Source organism: Agelaius tricolor, unplaced genomic scaffold (assembly GCF_023055355.1).
Source record: "Agelaius tricolor isolate 1412-34295 unplaced genomic scaffold, bAgeTri1.0.p SCAF_3, whole genome shotgun sequence".
Classification (NCBI taxonomy): Eukaryota; Metazoa; Chordata; class Aves; order Passeriformes; family Icteridae; genus Agelaius; species Agelaius tricolor.
The window spans coordinates 16,380,773-16,401,759 of NW_027269263.1; the positions used below are offsets into that span (position 1 = coordinate 16,380,773).

The following is a 20,987-nucleotide window of genomic DNA, read 5'->3' on the forward strand; positions in this document are numbered from 1 at the left end:
TCCAGTATTCTCTTGAAAACCAGTACTCTATCAAGGTCCAAAACTCATGGCATTATCTTGATATATTGATATTTTCCCCTCCCTTTTTTTCAGGCCTGTATAGAGCAACAATTTGATTCTTTAAATGGTGGCGTGACTGTGTCAAAGAACAGCACATTTGCTGAAGAATTTGCTCATATTCTTCGTACATCTTTCTCAAATGTCGAAGCCAAACTTGGTAAGGCAAGCTCATGCTTTTCCAGACAGCTTCACTGTTTCTCAAATTGTTTATATTGTTTGTGTGGGAGTAAAATTCACAAGGGTGTATTTTTTCAGGTGAACCTTCAGAAATTGACCAGAGAGATAAATATGTGGGCATCTGTGGCCTCTTTGTATTGCATTTTCAGATTTTTCGGACTGTAGACAAGAAATTTTATAAGTCATTGTTGGATGTCTGTAAGAAGGTAAGTGCTTTATTCTTTTCTCTTTCAGTAATGAAGTAGATAATTTCCTGAGTTACATAGTGTAGCGCAGTGTTGGGAAAAGAAAGAACACAAAAAAGTCTGAAAACAGAGTTAAAAATTTTCCACTTTTTATAACACCCCCCTGCTGTTTTCTTTTAAAGATGGTCTAAAATTGGTGCACTCACATAACAGCAAGGTAAAATAAACTTACCATTTCTATTACAATCTTTCTTCTCAAGATTAATATGGCACTGAAGAAAAAAATCTCTTTGAGTTATGAATACTCTGGTGCTGAATAAATGCTTTGGGTTTTGACTGTGACTAGAAACATTTGTTTTGGAAGACCTCTAAGTGCAAAGTTGAGTGGGATGTTTTCATATTGGATGGTATGAAGAAATTATTAAATTCTCTAATATTGTTTAGAATCACTGAGAGTGGTTATAATTTTGCCCATGGTGTCCTTAGTGAACATCTAGGAAAACTTTTTTAATATCAATGCAATACTCTGTAGAAAACAGTTACACAGAAATAAACTGAACTGTGTTAATTGTGTTTATTGCTACTTGGTAGTATTTCCCCCTCCTTTTTTTTTTTCTTCCCAGGTACCAGCCATTACATTAACAGCTAACATTATCTGGTTTGCTGACAATTTTCTGATTCAGAAGATTCCAGCTGCTGCCAAACTACTGGACAAGAAAAGTATTCATACAGTTAAAACACAAAGGGAGAACTTTCTACAGCAGAGGGCACAGTCACTTACCAAGTATGCATCCTAATACTGCCTAATGATGCTATTTGGCAAATAGTTTTTAAGCATGTGGGCTTTTTCATTCAGTGTAGTAGCATGTTCTGTGGTGTCTGTCAGTGGTGTTAGTCACTTGTTCCACTTCACTGCAGCAGTGTGTGTGTGTTAGGGTTGCTGCAAAAATTTTGGTCAAAACTAAGCTGCTTTTCATGTCATGCTTTCAGAAAAATATGTACTATTACACCAAAATAGCAATGTTCCTAGCAGTTCTAAATATTTGTTTCAGTTACTTCTGTTTCCATATTTTCGAATTACCTTTTGTTTTTTAAACTAGTTTCTAGTAACCTGGGCTGCTTTGTTTTCTATTAGGGCTCTCTGCTTTCTATGTGTTTATGGAGGTAAGTTGCTAGTAGGCTGATAGTGGAGCTTTCCTCTGCTTGGTGATGATACTTTCGTTGCAAGGTTTTCTTTCTTTGTGACTTTTTTATTGTTTGTTTAATCGTCTTTGAAATTATCTGTTTTTGAAGAAAGCCTCCCTTGTTTTGTGTTCTGCATGTAGTGTGCAGCTCACTTCATTGTCTTCTAAAATATGCTTAAAGATAAGATGGAATATTTTTAGCTGTTAGTCTTAAGAATAAGTGTCCTGCATAGGAAGATAGCAGGGCTAGGGTTTGTATGTTTGAGAACAAAACAAGAAAGTGGAAACTGGGGTCTGTGTAATGGCAATAAAAACTTAGGTTTTGCATTTTGTCTTCCGATAAACAAGCTGGCAGAACTGAGTTGGAGGTGGAGGAGGGAAGGGGGAAAAAGCAGCTCTGTGCCTGATTCTCTGACAGATTATTTTCAATTCTGCCCTGCTTTCTTTTTCAACCCACTTTTTCCTAGCCCTGATTCTTTCCTGGGCTTTAATTCCTAGGTAGGGCATAATTGCACTGCTGCTTTGCTTCTGGTCTTGGGCAGTGGTACAAGTCTTAAGATTAAGAAGTTCAGAAAAACATCTTGTTATTCATATACATTTCATAGAAACATAGAATCATTTAACTTGGAGAAGGCCTGAAGGATCACCAGTTATACCTCAGCAGTGCCAAGTTCACCACTAAACCATGTCCCCAAGGCCCACATCTGCACATCTTTTAGATACTTCCAGCAATGGTGACCCAACCCCTTCCCTGGACAGCCCCCCTTCCCTGGACAGTTTGGTGAAGAAATTTTCCTAATCTTCAATCTAAACCTCCTCTTGTGCAGTTTTCTCTTGGCCTGTCATTTGTTATTTGGGAGAAGAGACCAGACCCCACCTCACAAAAATCTGCTCTCAGGGAGTTGTAGAGAGCAGTGCGGTCTCCCTGGCTCTCCTTTTTTCCAGGCTGAACACCCTCAGCTCCCTTACAGGCATTATGCTCCTTCCCCAGTTTTGTTGCCTTACTTTTTACACACAATTTTGAGGATATTTTAATAAAATCCAGGTTTTGCATCTGCTGATTTGAATTGTGCAAATAACTTTTTCTTGCTTGTTTACAAATCCTTGCACTGCCTGTGATAATTGGACTGTTCCCTAAATATGAGGACTCTTTTTAAAAGTGTCATTTTTGGTAACAGCATCAATGACCTAAATACTTTTCTGCTACAACTGCTGGAAGAAGTTATATTACAGTGTCACAATTCTCTATTTAACTCTACTTAACCAATTATTAAAACTAGTGTAACTCACACAGATGAACTTCTGTTACTGAAGAACACTTAAGTTGTATTTGTTTGTGTGTGTGTGTAAGCAAGAAAAATTCAAACTGGGGTGAAAAAAAGTAGCACCAGTGTTGGACTTTTCTGTCTAGTGTTTAAAAGCATTTTCTAACAGTTTTATGTAGCCTTTTAATTTAAGGAAATGTGGTATATGCACTGCTAACAGGGCCATGTGTTCTCTTGAAAAGTAGATGATTTTTGACTCATTGTATAGACATAATTGGCATACTAACTAGTCCTTACCTGCTGAGAATTTAAATGTAAATGAGTATAGGGTTCTGATACTTTAGGGAAGGTGAGTTATTTTGGGGACTGAAGGTTTAAAATATTTCCCTTGCAAGGGAAAGGTTTGGAAAGAAATAAGAAAATCTTCATAATCTTCTTACTTGAAGTGAGCAACATTCTCTGTTTCCTTCCCCAGAGATATGCAGTCATATTATGTTTTTGTGAGCTCGTGGATGACAAAAATGGAATCTATCTTGTCCAAGGAGCAGCGCACAACAAAGTTTTCTGAAGATCTTTCTAACCGCTGCAATGTCTTCATCCAGGTGTGCAATCTTTTAATGTGGTGATGCAGCAAACTGATGTTTTGGTGCAAGTTGTTGAACATAAAAAAAACCACAGGAGCTCTGTGATCACTGGTGTGTCATTTCATGGTTTTGGAATTCTTATAAAGCTTTTAATGCCCAGTACTCTTCCAAGAAAATCTGTAAAAGGTCTTTTGATAAAGAATGTGGGGGGAGGGAATCTGACTAAATATTCAGTAGCTAGAATTTTGGATTTTTCTCAACACAGGAAATCAAGAAACTTAATCTTCTCTGTAGTAAAGGTTTTGGGTTTCTTTCCTTTTGAGTCATGAGGTACTTAGAGTGGACTGAACCAGTGTCTATTTAGTTTTATCTAGGACAGTACATACTCCCAGTAAAGATTTTGTGTTGTTTCATTGTGCTTTGCCTAGTGATGATACTTTGTAAGAATCTTACTACCTTCCAAGACAGCTGGGGTATTTTTGCCTACAAACAGCATGTAATCTTAATTATTTCTTAATTTATTTTTTGCTAGTTTTTATAAGTATCTATCTCTCTGACAGAAAATTGATGAGAATAGGTGTGTGAAAGTGGCATGATCTTGAGTCTCCTTTAGCTAAAGATAGGCATGTACCAGGATCTGTGTTTTTTTACATTTGAATTAGTTGCAGTGGACTTAAAAATTTGCTCCATACTGAACTGAGTTTGCCACACCACTTACTGTATTTTCCTAGTCCCTTTTTCGGTTTTTTTTTTTGTTACTACTTCTTCTTTGAAGTAAGTTTAATAATTGTTTGTCATGTTGTATATAATCAACATTTTAAAGCTTAGCATATATTGATGTAGAAATGATTGGTATCTTTATTGTGGGATGGACATCTCTATTTAGAAAGTGTAAAACTGTCTAAATACTGTCAGTGTATTTGTTCCACAGAATCTGGAAGGTTTAGATTGTTTTTGTGATGTGATATTTCTTAGGGAGATGGAAATTGTTTGATGGATTGGTTTACAATAGACTGAAGCTATTAGATCTTTGAGTCTCTGTGATTATTTGACTCACTAAACTGTGTTTAATTGGAATGGCTTTAGAAGATGTTAATCAGATGATCTAATGAGTCATAGGCAGTTTCATGGTGTCTGCTAATAAAAGGGTCTCATTCAGCTTTGGTATCCCAGGCTTGATTAGTGGACTGGTAGGCTCTCTGTTGTGCAAAGGCAAAGATTAGCTGTCATGTATGAAATGAAACAGAGAGCACTTACTTTATTGACGTGTGGAAAAACTGATTTTTAATTTTTCTTCCCCTTGTATTCATTTTATTTTTAGGGTTTTCTTTATGCATACAGTCTTAGCAACATCATTAAAACGACAATGAATCTTTACATGTCAATGCAAAAACCTATGACCAAAACCTCAGTAAAAGCATTGTGCAGACTTGTGGAGCTTCTGAAGGTAGGTCACTGGATGAAAATTATTTCTTTCATGTAGGAATTACAGAGAACATTGACCAAATATCCCATATTAAAAAAAAGAAACTGTGATGGGAAGTGTTTTTGCATGCATGACCTCTTGTTTGAGAGTGGTTTGGTTAGAGAATAGATTAGGGAGGCTAGAACTGAGTTGTTTTGTTCGTTTGGTTTTTTCTTTTATTTTTTAGCTTCTAACTGGCTTCCTTAGTTGATGTCACAGAAAGTTTGAGGTTGAAGGGTATCTCTGGAGATCATTGGTCCAGCCTATCCCTTCTCAAGCAGAGACATGTAGAGCCAGTTGTCCAGAACTGTGTCCAGATGACTTTTGAATATCTGCAAAGGTGGAGACTCCACAACCTTTCTGGCCAATCAGACTGTGACAGTGCTTGGTTATCCTCATAGTAAGAAAGTGTTTTCTTATGTTCAGAGGGAAACTCCTGTGTTTCAGTTTGTGCTCATTGCCCCTTGTTCTGTCACTGGGCACATCTGACAAGAGCCTGGCTCCATCTTCTTTGCACCCTCCCTCCAGGTATTTATGTACAATGACAAGATCCCCCTCCAAGTCTTTTCTTCTCTGGCTGAACAGTCCCAGCTCTCCCAGCCTTTCCTCACATTTGAGGTGCTCCAGTCTGTTAATTACCTTCATGGCCTTTGGCTCGACTCTCTCCAGTGTGTCCATGTCTCTCTTGTACTGAGGAACCCAGAACTGGACCCAGGACTCCAGATGTGGCCTCACCAGTGCTGAACAGGGGGAAGGGTCACCTCCTTCGAGCTGCCAGCAAAGTGTTGTCCAGTGGAGCCAAAGCTACCGTTGGCCTTCTTTGGGACAAGGGCACATTGCTGCCTTGCACTCCACCTGCTGTTCACAAGGACCCCTCAGGTTCTTTCCTTCCAAGCTGCTTTCCAGTTGGGTGATTCCTGGTATATACTCATGTATGGGAGATTGTTCCTCCCCATATGTGGCACTTCACATTTCTCCTGGTAGTTTTTCCAAAAAGAAGATACTCTTTTTCATGGTAACTTCAGAAAGCAGTGGTGAACAAAACTGAAAAAAAATCCAAAACCAAAAAACAAAACTTAAATCAGTCCTGAAACTTTTTTATGCTCCTAAATAGTTTTATTTTCTTGGTTTCTAAGGGTTAATTGTAAGTGCTAGTAACAGCACATTACAAAATTGAAAGAGTCTGTATTTGCAGTGTGGATGAGTCACACAGCATAAATCCAGATTCCTAAGGCAGCAATTTTGGTAGCTACATGAGCCTAATGTGTTTTGGAATTGACTTCAGGCAATAGAATATATGTTTTACCGAAGAAGCATGGTTGTGGCAGACTCTGTGACGCACATCACTCAGCATCTGCAGTATCAGGCTCTTCTCTCTATCTCTGTGGCCAAGGTATGTAATCAAAGTTCTAATAATTAATCTCCCTAAGTATTTTTAAAACTATTAAGTTTAATTTAAAGTGGTTTTTGTATTTTTTCTACATGTGTAGTGTAATGCTCTATCATAATTCAGAGATATATAAGCTTTCCAGTCATTCCAAGCTTTTTCCTAGAAAACTGTACAGGATAGATGATTACCTGTTTTTTGACTAAAAATGGTTCCCTTCTTCCTCTAAGCTGCTGCATCTCTTGTTATCTTCTTCTTGTGTTCTTTTTAGGTTTTGTTTCTTGTGAATTTTCACAAGCTGACCTTTGCTTACATCTTTTCTGATGCACATTGATAAAGCAATCTGTTGCTGGTCTAAGCAAACAGACTGTTACTTAAATCTTTGTCTTTTTGGCAAAATAGTAGTATGTGATGGTTTACAGGAGCCTACTGTGGGCATAAATTCTCTGTTTCACTGTGGAATAAAATAGTTTCTTTTGCTTGTCAAACCTTGAATTTCAGAATTCAGGACGAAGGGAAAAATGAGACTTTAGTATGCCTTTTCTGATGTATTACTCATTGGTTTTATTCTTTCATCACATTCAGTAGCAGAGTTACAAAGGATGTGTGCTGTTGTTACTGGTGCAGCTATGAAATTTCCTTTTTATTTGACTGTAATCTCAATTTATGTATCTGGCATCTCTATATTTTCTAGGGTAAGCAAAAAAATAGTTGTATCTATAAAAATTTGTATACAGATATATAAATTGAACTGAGGAGTTTCCAAACTTCAAAGTCACTAAGAAAAATTGTATATCTTCAAACACTTCATGTGTGTGTATATATATATATATATATATATACACACACACAAAGTGTTTGAAGATATACAATTTCATAAATGTTTCAAATTATAGCTGTAATTACATTGCAATTATTTTTAAATTAAGAAAAATATGTTAAAACTTTTGCACTGAAGGATATTAAACACTTGTGTGAACAGGTCTTGTTATTTTGACTGCTTATCAGAAAATATGTTAAAAGGGAAATGTTGGTAAATAGAAGGATCCATTAGCATGACTTAACCTATGTTCATGTTGGCTGCACATATTCCAAGAGTATAGACAGGTAATATCACTGAATTGGCAGAGTAAATGAATTTGGATTCAGTTAACTCTGTTCACAAAACGTATTTGCAGAAATACTCAATTTATGACAAGTCCACAAGCTTTGGGAAGAAGTAGTAAGCTATTGCCTTTAGGCTTAGGTAACTTTTCTCTGAATTTCTGTGTCTTTTTGTCATCAAGAAAAGGGTGATTTCTGATAGGAAGTACAGTGAGCAGCGCCTGGATGTCCTCTCTGCTTTGGTGTTGGCTGAGAACACCCTCAATGGGCCAAGCACAAAACAGAGGCGACTGATTGTTTCCCTTGCACTGAGTGTGGGAACACAGATGGTAAGTGCCATCATTCATTTTTTGGTGGAGCCCTTCATTTTTTTGGTGGAGTGTCTTATGAAAAAGTATCAGCTTGTGATCTCATGTGGGTTTTTTTTCTTCATTTCTACAGAAAACATTTAAAGATGAAGAACTTATTCCCCTTCAGTTAGTTCTGAAAAAACTGGACTTGATCAGTGAACTTACAGAGAGGTAAGCAGTGACAGCAGTATATAGAAGGTAGCCTGGTGTCTTGTGGGAGCTGGATCCTCACTGTGTGAATGGCAAAATCTGGTCTCTGCATGCTGGTGGTGATTTTTGCATGTTTTTTAGACCAGAAATGGACAGGAAGAATTACAGAATTAAGCCAGAAGCTCACTTGTCTTTGCACAAGTCACATTTCACCTGGTTGTTGATTGTTTAGAATTCTGTGACTTTCTTGGATGACTTGGTTTTATGGTAATCTGAAGTGTTCCCCTTAACCCAACCTCAAAGTTTCTGAGTTAGCATCAGTCTGTTTGGGAGATTGGGCTGCTAGTTTACATGTGAACCATGTTTTACTGCTGCTGTAGTTTCTGTGCACACTCAAGTTACATCATGCTGGCCATTTGTAAGCCAGGTGAATATCTGGGTTCCATGCAGTTTTTAGGGGAGAGACAAACACCTTTAGTGGTTGACTCATGAGATACAACCTGTCTGCATTTATCCCAGGAATTTATCAGGAGAGGACTGTTTCCCCTTTGACTTACAGGAGATATTTATAAAATATGTTTGATCTCTAGGCTATTAATTGCATGTAGTAAGAAAACAGTTATTTAGGAATTTGCTGTAATGTAAGATTTAAGTCTTTCAGAGACTGAGTTAACTTTTTCTCAAAACCAAGTACCCTTTATTTATAAATAGGCTAGTGGAAAAAAAAGTTCTTTAATAAAGAACTTTCTTCTGATGGTCAGTGCATCTGGAACATTAAAGTAATGGTGTAAAACTTAGGCTTGAAATGCACTTGTCTTTAGTTTAAACACACTCACTGTGTTAGAAGAATGGTTTCTTCCAAACCCGTGTCTAACAATTAAACTTTTATTCCAGAGTTCGAGCACAATGTGACTGTTGTTTCTTATACTGGCATCGAGCTGTCTTTCCAATCTATTTAGATGATGTCTATGAAAATGCAGTGGATTCTGCTAGACTACATGTAAGTAATAATGTTACAACTGTTGTGACAGATTCAGATGAATAAATGATAAACCTCAGACTGAAGCTCCTAAAGGAAAAGCTCAAAAAGCAAATCCCTGACTACTACTGAGTCAGACATTTCTTCTCATTCTGGAGGATATAAAAGCAATATTTGTTCTAAATCTATTAGATTTCTTTAAAAAAAAATCTCGGGTTGCTCTTGTTAACTCTGTGTCTGTCTCTTTGTTTCTCTCTTCATTCTAATTTGAAATGAACACCAGCTAGACTTGAACATTAAAAGTCTTTGTTCCTCTTTGTGGTTACATATTTCTAAAGCATTTATCACTGTGTTCAGGGGTTCTGTGTTAGATAGTTGTCCTGTAGTTTTTTCCACCCCTCATCTCTTCACCTCATGTTGAAGTAATGTGTGCTTTCTGCAGATGTGAATCAGGCTTTGGCATGATAATCCTGATAAAAATCAAATGTCTGTTCCAGGGTTGTATAGTACTGAAATTAATAAAGTGCAAATAATTTCTGACGAAATAGCTAATAATTAGGATCTTCCAGTCAGTAGCAAATAATACCTCAGATTAAGTACAGAACACTTCAGTAGGGTTTATGAAGTCAGTTTTTAATGAAAATGGGAAGACTAGTGGTTCTGATTTTTGATAGCTTTGAGCACTGTTTGAGGTGCTGGTGATATATCTGTGTGTTAATAATATGTGTTTCTTAATAAGTATATGTTTAGTGCACTACGGGACTGTGTACCTGCTATGATGTATGCAAGACACTTGGAATCTTATGAGGTGCTTCTGGAATGCTATGACAAAGAAATCATGGAAGTGCTCAATGAGGTAATTTTTTGTGGTTGGGAATTAAACACACCACTGTGCTTAAAATATCTATAGCTCAGATTAGCATCTATTGTAGCAAATCTGATATGATCTGTAAAAATAGCACGGAGAACTTTGGTGTGAAGTATTTTAATAAATAGGAAGGTGTTTGGTTTGACTGACAATTTTGGTTATTTAAGACTCATGTTTAATGGGATCTGTGTTGGCTGGGAACATGAAAATACTGCACTCTAAATTATGTAAATTTACAAAACCTCAGTTGTAGATTTGACTGTGCAGACAGAGGAGTGCTTTTTTTCAGATTAGCTTCTGTTTGGATGAATGCCTAAAATAAATGCTACTGTTCTTAGTTTCCATGCATGGCTTTTAGTAGTGAAGGGTCTGCAAATACAGATGCCCACTTGACTGAATTATTATCTAGAATTATGAAGGAGATTTGACAAAGAAAATGTAAATTTGGATTTCCCAAGTCTTAGTTTTTAACCTTTGAAATATTTATTTTTATTTGACTAGTTCAAGACAAAACTTGAACTAGTCAAATAGCTTTTTATTTGACTAGTTCAAGACAAAACATTACATATTATTCAGAAAATCAGACCAAATTTCTTATTGCAAGACTCTTCCTCACTGAATTTGTTCTTACTATTTAGATAGATAGCCCTAAGCTTAGTTCCCCTTAAAATGAGAAGTGAGAATACTTGAGTTGTGTTAAACTCTCATATGGAAGTTTTAAGCATGTAAAAAATGACATTAGGTAGGTAAACCTTTACGTTTTCTGAGCTGGGTAGTTTTTTCTTGCTATTTGTACTAGAACAAGAACACAGGAAAACAATATTTTTATGGTTCCCAAGTATTTATTCACTTTGACTGGTGTGGCCTTTACCAAAGCAAAGCTTTCTTCACTAGTTTAATCAGTCTTACACATATCTGTGGAGAGAAATGTTGATTCTTCTAACAGAGCATTGTAAGTGGATACTGAACGTGATTTTTTTTTTGTGTGTGTTATTTGTTTGTGTGTTTGTTTGGTGTTTTGGTGGGTTTTCCTTTTGTTTTTGTTTTTTTAACTTTTTTGAATAGCACTTGCTGGACAAATTGTGTAAAGAGATAGAAAAGGACCTGCGCTTATCAGTTCACACTCACCTGAAGTTAGATGACAGAAACCCCTTCAGAGCTGGCATGAAGGACTTGGCTCACTTCTTCTTTCTGAACCCAATACGTTTTTTCAATCGGTTCATTGACATAAAAGGTGAGGAGTTACGCATTTGCTTGGTTCTATTATTTTCATCTCTTACACTTTGGCTTTGTATATCTTTTCACTTCTTTCCACACTTTCCTAACTAAATAGGTAGCATTATTTTAGTTCATCCTTCGTGTTCACAGCTTATGTAACTCATTATTTGGACAAGACCTTCTACAACTTAACAACTGTAGCACTTCATGACTGGGCCACCTACAGCGAGATGAGAAATTTGGCAACCCAGCGCTATGGTTTAAGTATGACTGAAGCTCACCTTCCCAGCCAAACTCTGGAGCAGGTACAGTGCCCACAGGGCAAGCATAGAATTTAAACCACCATTCCACTGTCATAGGACTGAATCACTGAAATGAAAGTATCCAAGAGCAGAGAACTGTTTGGAAAAAGTGACCTTTAATTTCTGGTTGAATTGTGAGGCAGGATCTGTATCTGCCTTTGGAGATCACACTGATATTCATTAATGTTATGTTGGATTTGAATTTTTCATTTTTTTAATATAATGAAATGAATTGAGTATGCAAAGCCAGAGACAGTGTTCTTGAAAATTCAGTGTCAGCAGTTTGGCAAGCTGCCAAGACAACTCTTACAAGTCTGGAATGACCTTTGAGAGGTGAATCTTTCTCCCTGGTTTATTGCTAGCTTTTGCTTAGTGATCATCAAGAGAAACTATTTCACAGGCTGGAGATGGAAGACTTTGGGACACCTGTGAATTAGATTCTAGGAGAGTGATTTATAGCCTCCTAAAAGCTGCTAAACATGGTGACATTCAGAATAAAGTTGTGGAGTCATCAAGTTAATGGTGAAGATATTCACTGTTACAGGGTCTACAGATTGCATAGTTCTGGAGACTTTCCTTCTGGAGTTATAATATCTTGGATATTTTTGGCAGTTTGCTTCTTTCCCTCATTTAGGTTAGCACATTGGTGAAGGCTCTTAGAAATACAGCCCCTTTTTTTCTAATGTTCATAATGGCTGTGTCTTCCTAAGTTGAAAGACTGCATAGAACTAAGAACTTCAGCTGTTTTTTTGGCACAGAAGTGCTGTAGATCAGTTTCTGTTTCCAGCCTTGGTTTTCTCTTGGCCATATTTGATAAGCACATTGTTACAAAGAATTAAACAATTTAACAAATTGGTTTCATAACATTGATTCTGGTATGAACTTTACTTCAAAACAAAGACACCTCACACTTCAAAAACCCCCAGCCTCAAAAGCCTGATGAAATCCCTGGCACAACTGGAAATAAGGTATATAAATTAAATAGCATCATCTCTAGGCACAATGATAATTAAAGGACTCCTTAGGGGAAATAGTGTAAATAGTTGTAAAATTTATACTGTTAAATAGCAAACTTCAGTATTTTATACAGGTTGGGTCAACAGTACTGATAATTAGCTAGTTGCTTATTTCTCTGTAAACATCTATATGTCTGTAGGAATCTCTAAGGCAAGATTCTATATTTTAGAATGTGAAAACAGATACATCTCAATTTTTTATTTTTTATCGTTTAATTACACCTTGTGGAATAGGCTGGAGAATTCCTTACTTTCAGGGGAAGCTGGAAAAAACCAGGCAGGAGTGCAAATATTAAAACATGGGCTGAGCTGCTTTTTTCTCCTCTAAGTGTTATCTTTCAGACACCAAACAAAAATTGTTAAGAGGTTCTTCATTTTGCAAAGAAAAACACTGCTTTCTAAAATACCTTCAAATGACTGCATAAATAGTATTTCTGCACCTTAGTGGTTAGGTGTGTCAGGAGGTCTTAAGAAGTCTTGTCATAGTAATTCTCAATAAATAATATTGTTTCAGGGTCTGGATGTTTTGGAAATCATGAGAAATATTCATGTTTTTGTATCCCGCTACCTCTACAATTTGAATAATCAGGTAAGGTATATCCCATACTTTTCCTGGCATTTGGCTCCAATTTGAAGGGATTGCAAAATGCAGAGTGTAGTACGTGTAAAGAAAGCCCAGGCTGAACGTGCATAGTGAAAGGCTATAAAATAGTATTGGTGCTCTAGAAAAACATCTTGGGGGATGCTATGGCTTGGTTTTGGAGAATGTTGTGTAGCATATTTTAGAAATGTGTTGCCAGTAGGATCACTGCATGTCAGTTTTCCAGGGAAGCCAGATGACAGCAAGGATAATTGGCTGCTCTATAAGAGCATACTAAGTATGTTATGATTTTTGAGCTTGAAAAATGTGTATCTGAAAATGGGTTATTGGAGAGATGAAGCGGTGAATGACATGGAGAACATGGACAGGAAACAAACCTTTGGGGTTTCTCACAATGTGAGAATGAGGTGCCCATTACAAAAATGAGCAGCTTCCTGAAAGAAAATAAGTACTTTTTTTCATAGTTTATAATTCAGTAGTGGAACTCATTGCTGTGGTATATGTGGGGTCAAAAGTGCAAACAGGTGCCAAAAGAATTTATACCACTTAATGTAGGATATAATCTCAAATATGGGAGTCTTTATTGCAACATCTGCCTTAGAATTGTTGAATCACTGCTGTGTAGAAATTGGAAGAATTTACTAGATAAAGTTCATTGTATCCATGCTGGATTTTCTTGGTTCTTTCCATAATCACCAGTTATCAGCTGCTCTCAGGATATGGGCTATTTTGATCAATAATTTATCACAGAAGCAGTTTTGAGTACTTAACTTTATTTTCCCTCCCTGCCTCCCAGATCTTCATTGAAAGAACTAGTAATAACAAACACTTGAACACCATCAATATCCGACACATCGCTAACTCAATTCGAACTCATGGAACAGGAATCATGAACACAACAGTGAGTATCTTTTGCACTGCTGCTGTTGGGTTATTTGTTTTTGATTGTGCACAAAAACCTCCTCCTTGCATCTCCTTATAGTTTATTTGGTTATGCAGTTTTAATAATGCAGTAATAATGTTCTGCATGAATTAATAAAACAAAGGAGTTCTTGGACGTGGCACAAATCAATATCACAATGTTTTGAGAGTGTTATTACTTCCAGTTACCTAAATGTTAAGGAAGCAATCTAAAACCACATCAAAGGAGAAATAGATGTTCTGGTTGGACTGTTCTGGACAGTATGGCCTGATTTTCTCCTTATTGACACTTAATAGAGAGATACTTTTGCTGCAGTTAAAGCAAATCTTGAAAAAATGCAATGTTGATTTTTTAAGTTCTTCTTGTAATTGTTATGCTTAAGAAATACCAGCTTTTCAATTTGCAAAATAAAGCTACAGAGCTCTGATCATTTGTTGGAAAAATGAGTTCCTATTACAAAGCTTTTAATGATGTCTGAGGTGTAGGTGGCCATTTTAACCAGCCAAAGGTATTTGCCTCTTTGCAAGGTAAATGCAAAGAGGTGCATTGTGTCTGCTACAGTAGGAATTTATCATTGGGATTCTCAAGTTTGAATACAGTGACAAAGGTGTTTTCAGGTCAGTGCTTTCCAGTCTGCTGCTTAAGTTCTACCTTGTTGCTGTTTCCTTTTTTCTATTCTTCTGGCTCTATCAAATAAGAAAAAAAAAAAAAAGAAAATGAATTTGTTGAAATATTGAACCCACTCTCAAGTCATTATTTCAGAAGTGGAAATTACTAAAAGTTTTGATGATTTCTTTCACTTTTCTTCTGAGAGTGGGACAGTCTCAAAAAATGCTGCTACACACATTATTTTTTGGTGATGCAGATTTACTCACTTGTGATGGTGAGTTGTTTTGGCAGACATGAGAAGTATTGAGATAAGAAAGTACTTTAGAAAACTTTTTGAGGAAGAAAAAAAGTTGTGTCAGAAGGTTATGCAGATTCTACAGACTGAGGAAGTTGATCATATCTGCCTGTTTCCACTTGATCTTTGTATTGTTTCAAAAGGACAGTTACAGGATATTCCAGATAAACTAATGGCTGTGTAGGGCAGGTGATCAACTGAAATACTGACCTTGTTCCTTGGTCCTTTCCTGGAAGAGAGTAGGCCTTCCAGGAGAATGTTTATTCATTTTTCCTTATTCTTTTAAAACAGTGAAATTAAAGTAAGTTGAGAACTTGCATTAGAAGTTACTCAGGCATGTGGTGAAAACAGGGTGTTAGATGTCTTTGTTTTACTTTGTTAACTTTCTTGATTTGACGTTGTTTTTCTTTTTGCCTTATAGGTAAATTTCACTTACCAGTTCTTGAGGAAAAAGTTTTACATTTTTAGCCAGTTCATGTATGATGAACATATCAAATCCAGACTTATCAAAGACATTAGATTCTTCAGGGAAGTCAAAGATCAAAATGATCACAAGGTATAGTAGTTTTTGAAGGCTCAAGAGTAATTTTCTAAAAAACAGTGTTACTGTCATGTGACCAAACCATTACCCTGCTATTATTCAAATGTGTATTTGACTAAGGGACAGCTTTTCTCCTGGCAAAATGCAGTGTTACCAATGTCTGTATTCAGGAGGGCTTTGTTTCATTCTGTCTGCTATGTAAATCTGGAGTTGGCTAAAATCATTCTCTAAGTGACTTAAGGATGATTTGATGGAGTTGTAGTCTGTTGAAGGTTCTAAACTTTTTGTTCGACTCATGCATTACAGTTTTCAGTTTTGAATAATAAGCTTGCTTGAATGGAATCCAAAATGATGATCATGTAGCACTCACTCTAGTATGTCAGGATTTGGGAATGAGGGTCTAATTTTCCATCCTAGAAAACTGTCTTAAAAATGAGAGAGACAATGTATTTCATAAAATAGACTGCTAGCTTCTTTACATGTCCAGTGCTTATTTGTTTTAGGAATACTTTCTTTTTCAAAGTAAAACTATTTAACTTCTCAACTTGCAGAAGTGACTTAGTAAAATGACTCCTGGGAACTAATACAGACAAGCAGGTCTATAATTTATAAAATAAAAAAGCTATAAATGTGATGTAGAACTACATTTCAAATAGAACTTTATTGATGTGATGAAAAGTTTTTTTCTAAGGGTAGGTAATTATTACAAATGATTTTAAATTTTTTTTCTAGTATCCCTTTGAAAGAGCAGATAAATTCAACCGTGGCATCAGAAAACTTGGAATAACTCCAGATGGCCAGAGCTATCTTGACCAGTTCAGACAACTCATAAGTCAAATTGGTATGAAATGCTATCTAACGTGTTATAAGTATTATTAAATGGAAGAGATCTTCATCACCTAGTAACTGACCTTTTAGCTGAGGCTAAAGCTAGATTTATTTCCACTCAGATGGAAAGAAGTTGACTTGTATCCCATGCTAAGAGCACGCTCTCACCTAATTACACAGAAATGGCCTTTACATGTCTTAATCTAAAATACAGTTATAGCTTGCATAGATTCCTGTTCCCTTTTTAATTCTTTTCTTTGTTATGGAACTGACTTTTACCCATGTTGAATGTATTTCCTAGTAAAAACCTATTAGTGCTTAGTTCGTGTATTTCAAAAATGGGCCATATATCCAGCTGAAGTACCCTTGAGTGATGCATGATGTGACAATGCTATTTTCAGCCACTGATGCTGTAAATGTGCAGAACCGATCTGAACTTACAACTGTTTAATGTGCCCAGTGCAAAGAGTTTGTACCGAAGTGGACAAAACCTTGCTTTTTTTTTTATTTCTTTACATAGACTTTTGATAGCAGGGTTCAATTTAACTTCTATAACATAGCTTTCAGAGCCAAGTTCTGTGCCAGAACTACATGGCAACTTTAATTTACAATTCAGAGCCTATAGGAGCTATGCCGAGTGTGTGTGTGTTTAAGTAATTATAAATTGCTTCTTTGTTTTTTCTTGTTTTTAAAGGCAACGCTTTGGGTTATGTACGAATGATAAGATCTGGTGGACTTCACTGCTGCAGTAGTGCTATTAGGTATTTCTACAAATAGTGCATTTTTCTCTTAGCTCCTTCTCTTCCCCTTGCTCTCTATTCTTGCTGATATTCCCTAAACCCTTACCTATTCCCCATCAATTTTGAAAAGCTCCATTTATATGCTTTCATTTAAGTGTAATTATTGAAGACAGTGCTGAGATTCAGCACTGTACAGTCATGGACATAAATCACTAAAAATAAAACAATTTCTATGCAAAAACATGGCAAAAGAGTTAATAGAATGTACACATTAGTAAGATATTAGTCCATAAGCCAGTAATTTGTGATGTTAAATAATTTCAAGGATGCGTTAAGGAAAAATAATACAAACCCTGAGGAACTTGGAAAACACATTCCTTTCATACCTTTTTCTGTACAGATTTTGTCTGTGTTTATGAAAGGTCATGAAAACATAGTAACTTTTGCATAATAAGGAATAGTTAGTTTTCTTGCAAATAGTAGGAAACATAGTTACCAAGAGTATCCAGTGCTAGAGGGAGGAGATGATAGCCTAGTAAAAACAGAAGTACAACTGATGATGTGTCTGTGTTTAGAAATGAGGTTAATAATGCTTGGATGAGAATGTGTGACAGATATGACATAACTTGACCTAAGTAGTTCAAGCCCAGAAGGTTAAATTAAGTAAATTATAAATTAGGGTAGATACTTCAGTGAGCATAATCCTAACAAACAGTAAATTTTCAGGTTTGTTCCGGATCTGGAAGATATTGTTAACTTTGAAGAGCTGGTGAAAGAAGAAGAACTCTCAGAAGAAACACAAAAAGCAGCAAGGTACACTAACATCATTTGAGGTCTGGGGCAGGGGTGGGATGAGAAAATTGACATTTTATGTTTCTAAATGCAGGTATTAGTTGTGTGTGTGTGTATGTGTTAAAAGTTCTGCTGTCTTTATGCAAAAATATTTGTTTCTAAGCAAAGCAAATAGAAGCAGTTGTTTTGAAAATGTGAAGTAGCATTGATAGTAATAGACCTAGAACCTGATTTCATGAAGAAATCCTTGTTCAAAAGCTAACAAGCTTTCCTCACTATGTGCCTGAGGTCTCCTTTTAAAAATTTTCAGGGTCTTAGGTAAAAAAGATTCAAGTGTTCTATTCACAGGCCTTTTTTTGAGACAATGAAATCAAAAACCACTATTCAAATGGGCTGTAGAGGGAGGGTACTCTCCCAAATCCTGGATTGTGGACATTGGCAAAGGGCAAAGAGAGGGTTGTTTTCCAAGAGGTGGGTAAGCAACGGGATTTTCAGCAGAACTAGGTAACTCATTGCTCTTCCCTTGCAGGCAGCTGGACTCTGTGCTGAGTGACCTGACCCGGAACTTTGCAGAGGGAACAGAGTACTTCAAAATGCTGGTGGATGTGTTTGCCCCCGAGTTCCGCAGCACAAAGAACATGCACTTGCGGAACTTCTACATCATTGTTCCCCCCCTGGTGAGTGTCTGCATTGCACCAGGGCTTGCTTCAAAAAGGTCTTGTCAGATCAGGGCTGTGTTTAAATGTTTTATGTTAGACTGTAGTAGCATGTATGACAATGCTTTGTGACATTTGTGAGTTTCTTTGTGATTCCAAGACAGCCTTTCATTCTTTCAGACCCTCAATTTTGTGGAGCATTCAATCAGTTGTAAGGAGAAGTTGAATAAGAAGAACAAAAGTGGAGCAGCTTTCACTGATGATGGGTTTGCCATGGGTAAGTTTCAGCATTCTCACTAACCTTTGGGTAAGCGAACATAATGGACATTTGCAAGAAAAGTTTTGTTTATACTTTGTTCCCATAATTAAAAATTTCATAATTTATTTGGATTTATCTTTGCTTCAGCACAAGGCATTTGAGTGTTATGGTTGTGTTCAGAATTTCCTAAACATGGAATAGGTGTGTATGGGAGCAGACAGTTTTAACACATTGGTGTTTCCAAATTTCTTTCCAAGCTTGTGGTTCTCATCCATATGAGAAGGAATGCAAGTATTTGGAGAAGTGATGTTTTTAAAAAATTTAAGCTTGTTCTTTATTGTAATTTTTCCTGATAGATTAATTGTAAGTTAATAGCAATTTAAATTATATTTGCATGGAATTATTAATTTAGGTTCATCCACTGAAGACATTCACAAAATGTTTTGCTAATTGCATGTTGACTTCAGTACATGGTTTGTTAATGACTAGGTGTGGCTTACATTCTGAAGCTTTTGGATCAGTACCAGGAGTTTGATTCTCTGCACTGGTTCCAGTCTGTTAGAGAGAAGTATGTGAAGGAAATAAGAGCAGTAGCTAAGCAACAGAACGTACAGTCCACTAATCAAGATGAAAAACTACTACAGACTATGAACCTTACCCACAAGCGACTGGAAGTTTGTTTACAGGTACAGCATGGGCCTTGTTACATGTTCTGGTAACAATTTCTGTTCTGTATTGAGTTCAGCACTTACTCATTACAAATCATGTAACTGTTCTAATGGAACAAATTGGGAGCAAAATCCTGAACACTGACTACAGCAACAGTGCAAAAAGAGCATAAAGACTTGGTGTATGACCTGGAGGGAATACCATTGGTTTTTGTGATATTTGAAGACCTGTTTCATTGGAATTCTTTGTCCCATGGAATTTGAAGGCTAATGCAACTAAACCATAAATGCTTAAATAGGAGAGAATATCTTTTGGTTAAACTTCTTATAACAAGGATTGCACATAACTCTGTGAACCCTCAGAGCTGCCTGTGTGTTAATTCTGAGCTGCATGATGCATAATGAATGATGCATTAGCTATCAAATAGAGGCAAGGTGCATTTGAATTTTGGAGCACAGCAGCTCAGGTTTCATCTATGGTGTGGTGCTTTCTCTCTCTTGATTGGAGAAGCCTATGGGACAAATCTGTCAATGGCTATTTTTGCAGCCCATGATTACATTCTGTAATGTCTTGTTGGAATAGATAAGGCCCTGTATGCCCTCATGGTTCCCAGTAGTGTGCACTGTTTGGTCCTCTGTTAAAAAAACACATCACTGAGCCTTGTTCATACACTGATCAGGCTTGTGGTTGTTTAAACTATTGGCTGCATGAGTTTCCATGGGCAAGTTGCTCTGTTCTCAGTGCTGCTACAAACCTCATTTTCAGCCTCAGTAGATCAGTGACAGATTTATTGCAGTGATGCTGCTTTGCTTAGGTTACCCTTTAATGTAATTTGACATTTGCTTTGTAAAATGCGTGTGAATAAGGAATGAAAGGAGGAAGATTTTCAAGAGCATTTAAGTGATTTAGATACTGAAATCTAGGAGCCTAAGATGCTCATGAAAGATCCCATTGATATTTGTCTACATATTTGTGATACACTGATGCTCCTCTTTATCTTTTCCCTTAGGAATTTGAACTCCTATATTTCTCGCTAAGTAGTGCAAGAATTTTTTTCAGAGCAGATAAAACTGCAGCAGAAGAAAGCCAGGAAAAGAAAGAAAAAGAAGGTGAGTGAATCCTATATGTAGATCATTTTGGCTAATGAGATTGTGTGCCTTAATAGAGGGGTTTTTTTATACCTGCTTTCTTGCTCATAGGTTGATGAGAGAGGTTGATGTGGTCATGGGTGATTTAGACTCAGCAAGAACAGCTCAAGAAGTCCTTCTTTGGAATAGGTGAATTCCAAGCTGGGTTTCTGGGGTGTGAGAAAAAAAGCACAACACCACAGAAGAACCAGCTGACAAAAAAATGGGCTGTAAAGCCTGGTACAGGGAGAATTGCATACTTGCAGTAATATTAAATTCAGTAACTTCAGCATCCTTACCTCTTCAGTTACCAGTGTTGACAATGACAGCCTTAGGTGGTGTTAAATAAAGTGATTTTCACCTTTTGTACTAGCTGGCTTTCAACTTACATAGCAGATGATGCAGTTACTATAGCTATTTAGATGTTTGATATGCTTGTTCTCCCATTGAATTCTATATTCAAAGGATAAGATCTTAATTTGTGGTGTGGTCTCTTGACTAGGTAACACTGGTATTTTGCATTTCTATTCCTGGTTGTATATTCTCCCTCATGAATTCTGAAAGATTCTCTTCGGAAAATTCTTTCCAAAGAAATGAGAATGCTCCTAAGGATTAAGATACAGAAATGCAGTTCGGTCACAAGTCACTTAGAAA

At 36.6% G+C, this 20,987-nt stretch overlaps 1 protein-coding gene across 3 annotated transcripts in view; it reads left to right on the top strand.

Annotated features, from left to right (window-relative positions):
- Nucleotides 1-20,987, top strand: part of WASHC4 (WASH complex subunit 4) — a 54,612-nt gene that overhangs the window by 14,040 nt on the left and 19,585 nt on the right. For all 3 annotated transcript variants that reach the window (XR_011678537.1, XM_071422671.1, XM_071422672.1), the window contains exons 11-32: nt 94-217; nt 316-443; nt 1,046-1,206; nt 3,347-3,473; nt 4,777-4,902; nt 6,206-6,313; nt 7,594-7,740; nt 7,853-7,932; nt 8,806-8,911; nt 9,630-9,746; nt 10,824-10,992; nt 11,127-11,281; nt 12,809-12,883; nt 13,692-13,796; nt 15,143-15,277; nt 15,995-16,103; nt 16,785-16,851; nt 17,557-17,643; nt 18,152-18,299; nt 18,459-18,555; nt 19,027-19,223; nt 20,216-20,315. Coding sequence is in view for 2 of the 3 variants with exons in the window: in XM_071422671.1 (XP_071278772.1) it covers nt 94-217; nt 316-443; nt 1,046-1,206; nt 3,347-3,473; nt 4,777-4,902; nt 6,206-6,313; nt 7,594-7,740; nt 7,853-7,932; nt 8,806-8,911; nt 9,630-9,746; nt 10,824-10,992; nt 11,127-11,281; nt 12,809-12,883; nt 13,692-13,796; nt 15,143-15,277; nt 15,995-16,103; nt 16,785-16,851; nt 17,557-17,643; nt 18,152-18,299; nt 18,459-18,555; nt 19,027-19,223; nt 20,216-20,315 (2,668 nt within the window). In the remaining variant the exon portion in view is untranslated. The remainder of the gene's footprint in view (nt 1-93; nt 218-315; nt 444-1,045; nt 1,207-3,346; nt 3,474-4,776; nt 4,903-6,205; nt 6,314-7,593; nt 7,741-7,852; nt 7,933-8,805; nt 8,912-9,629; nt 9,747-10,823; nt 10,993-11,126; nt 11,282-12,808; nt 12,884-13,691; nt 13,797-15,142; nt 15,278-15,994; nt 16,104-16,784; nt 16,852-17,556; nt 17,644-18,151; nt 18,300-18,458; nt 18,556-19,026; nt 19,224-20,215; nt 20,316-20,987) is intronic.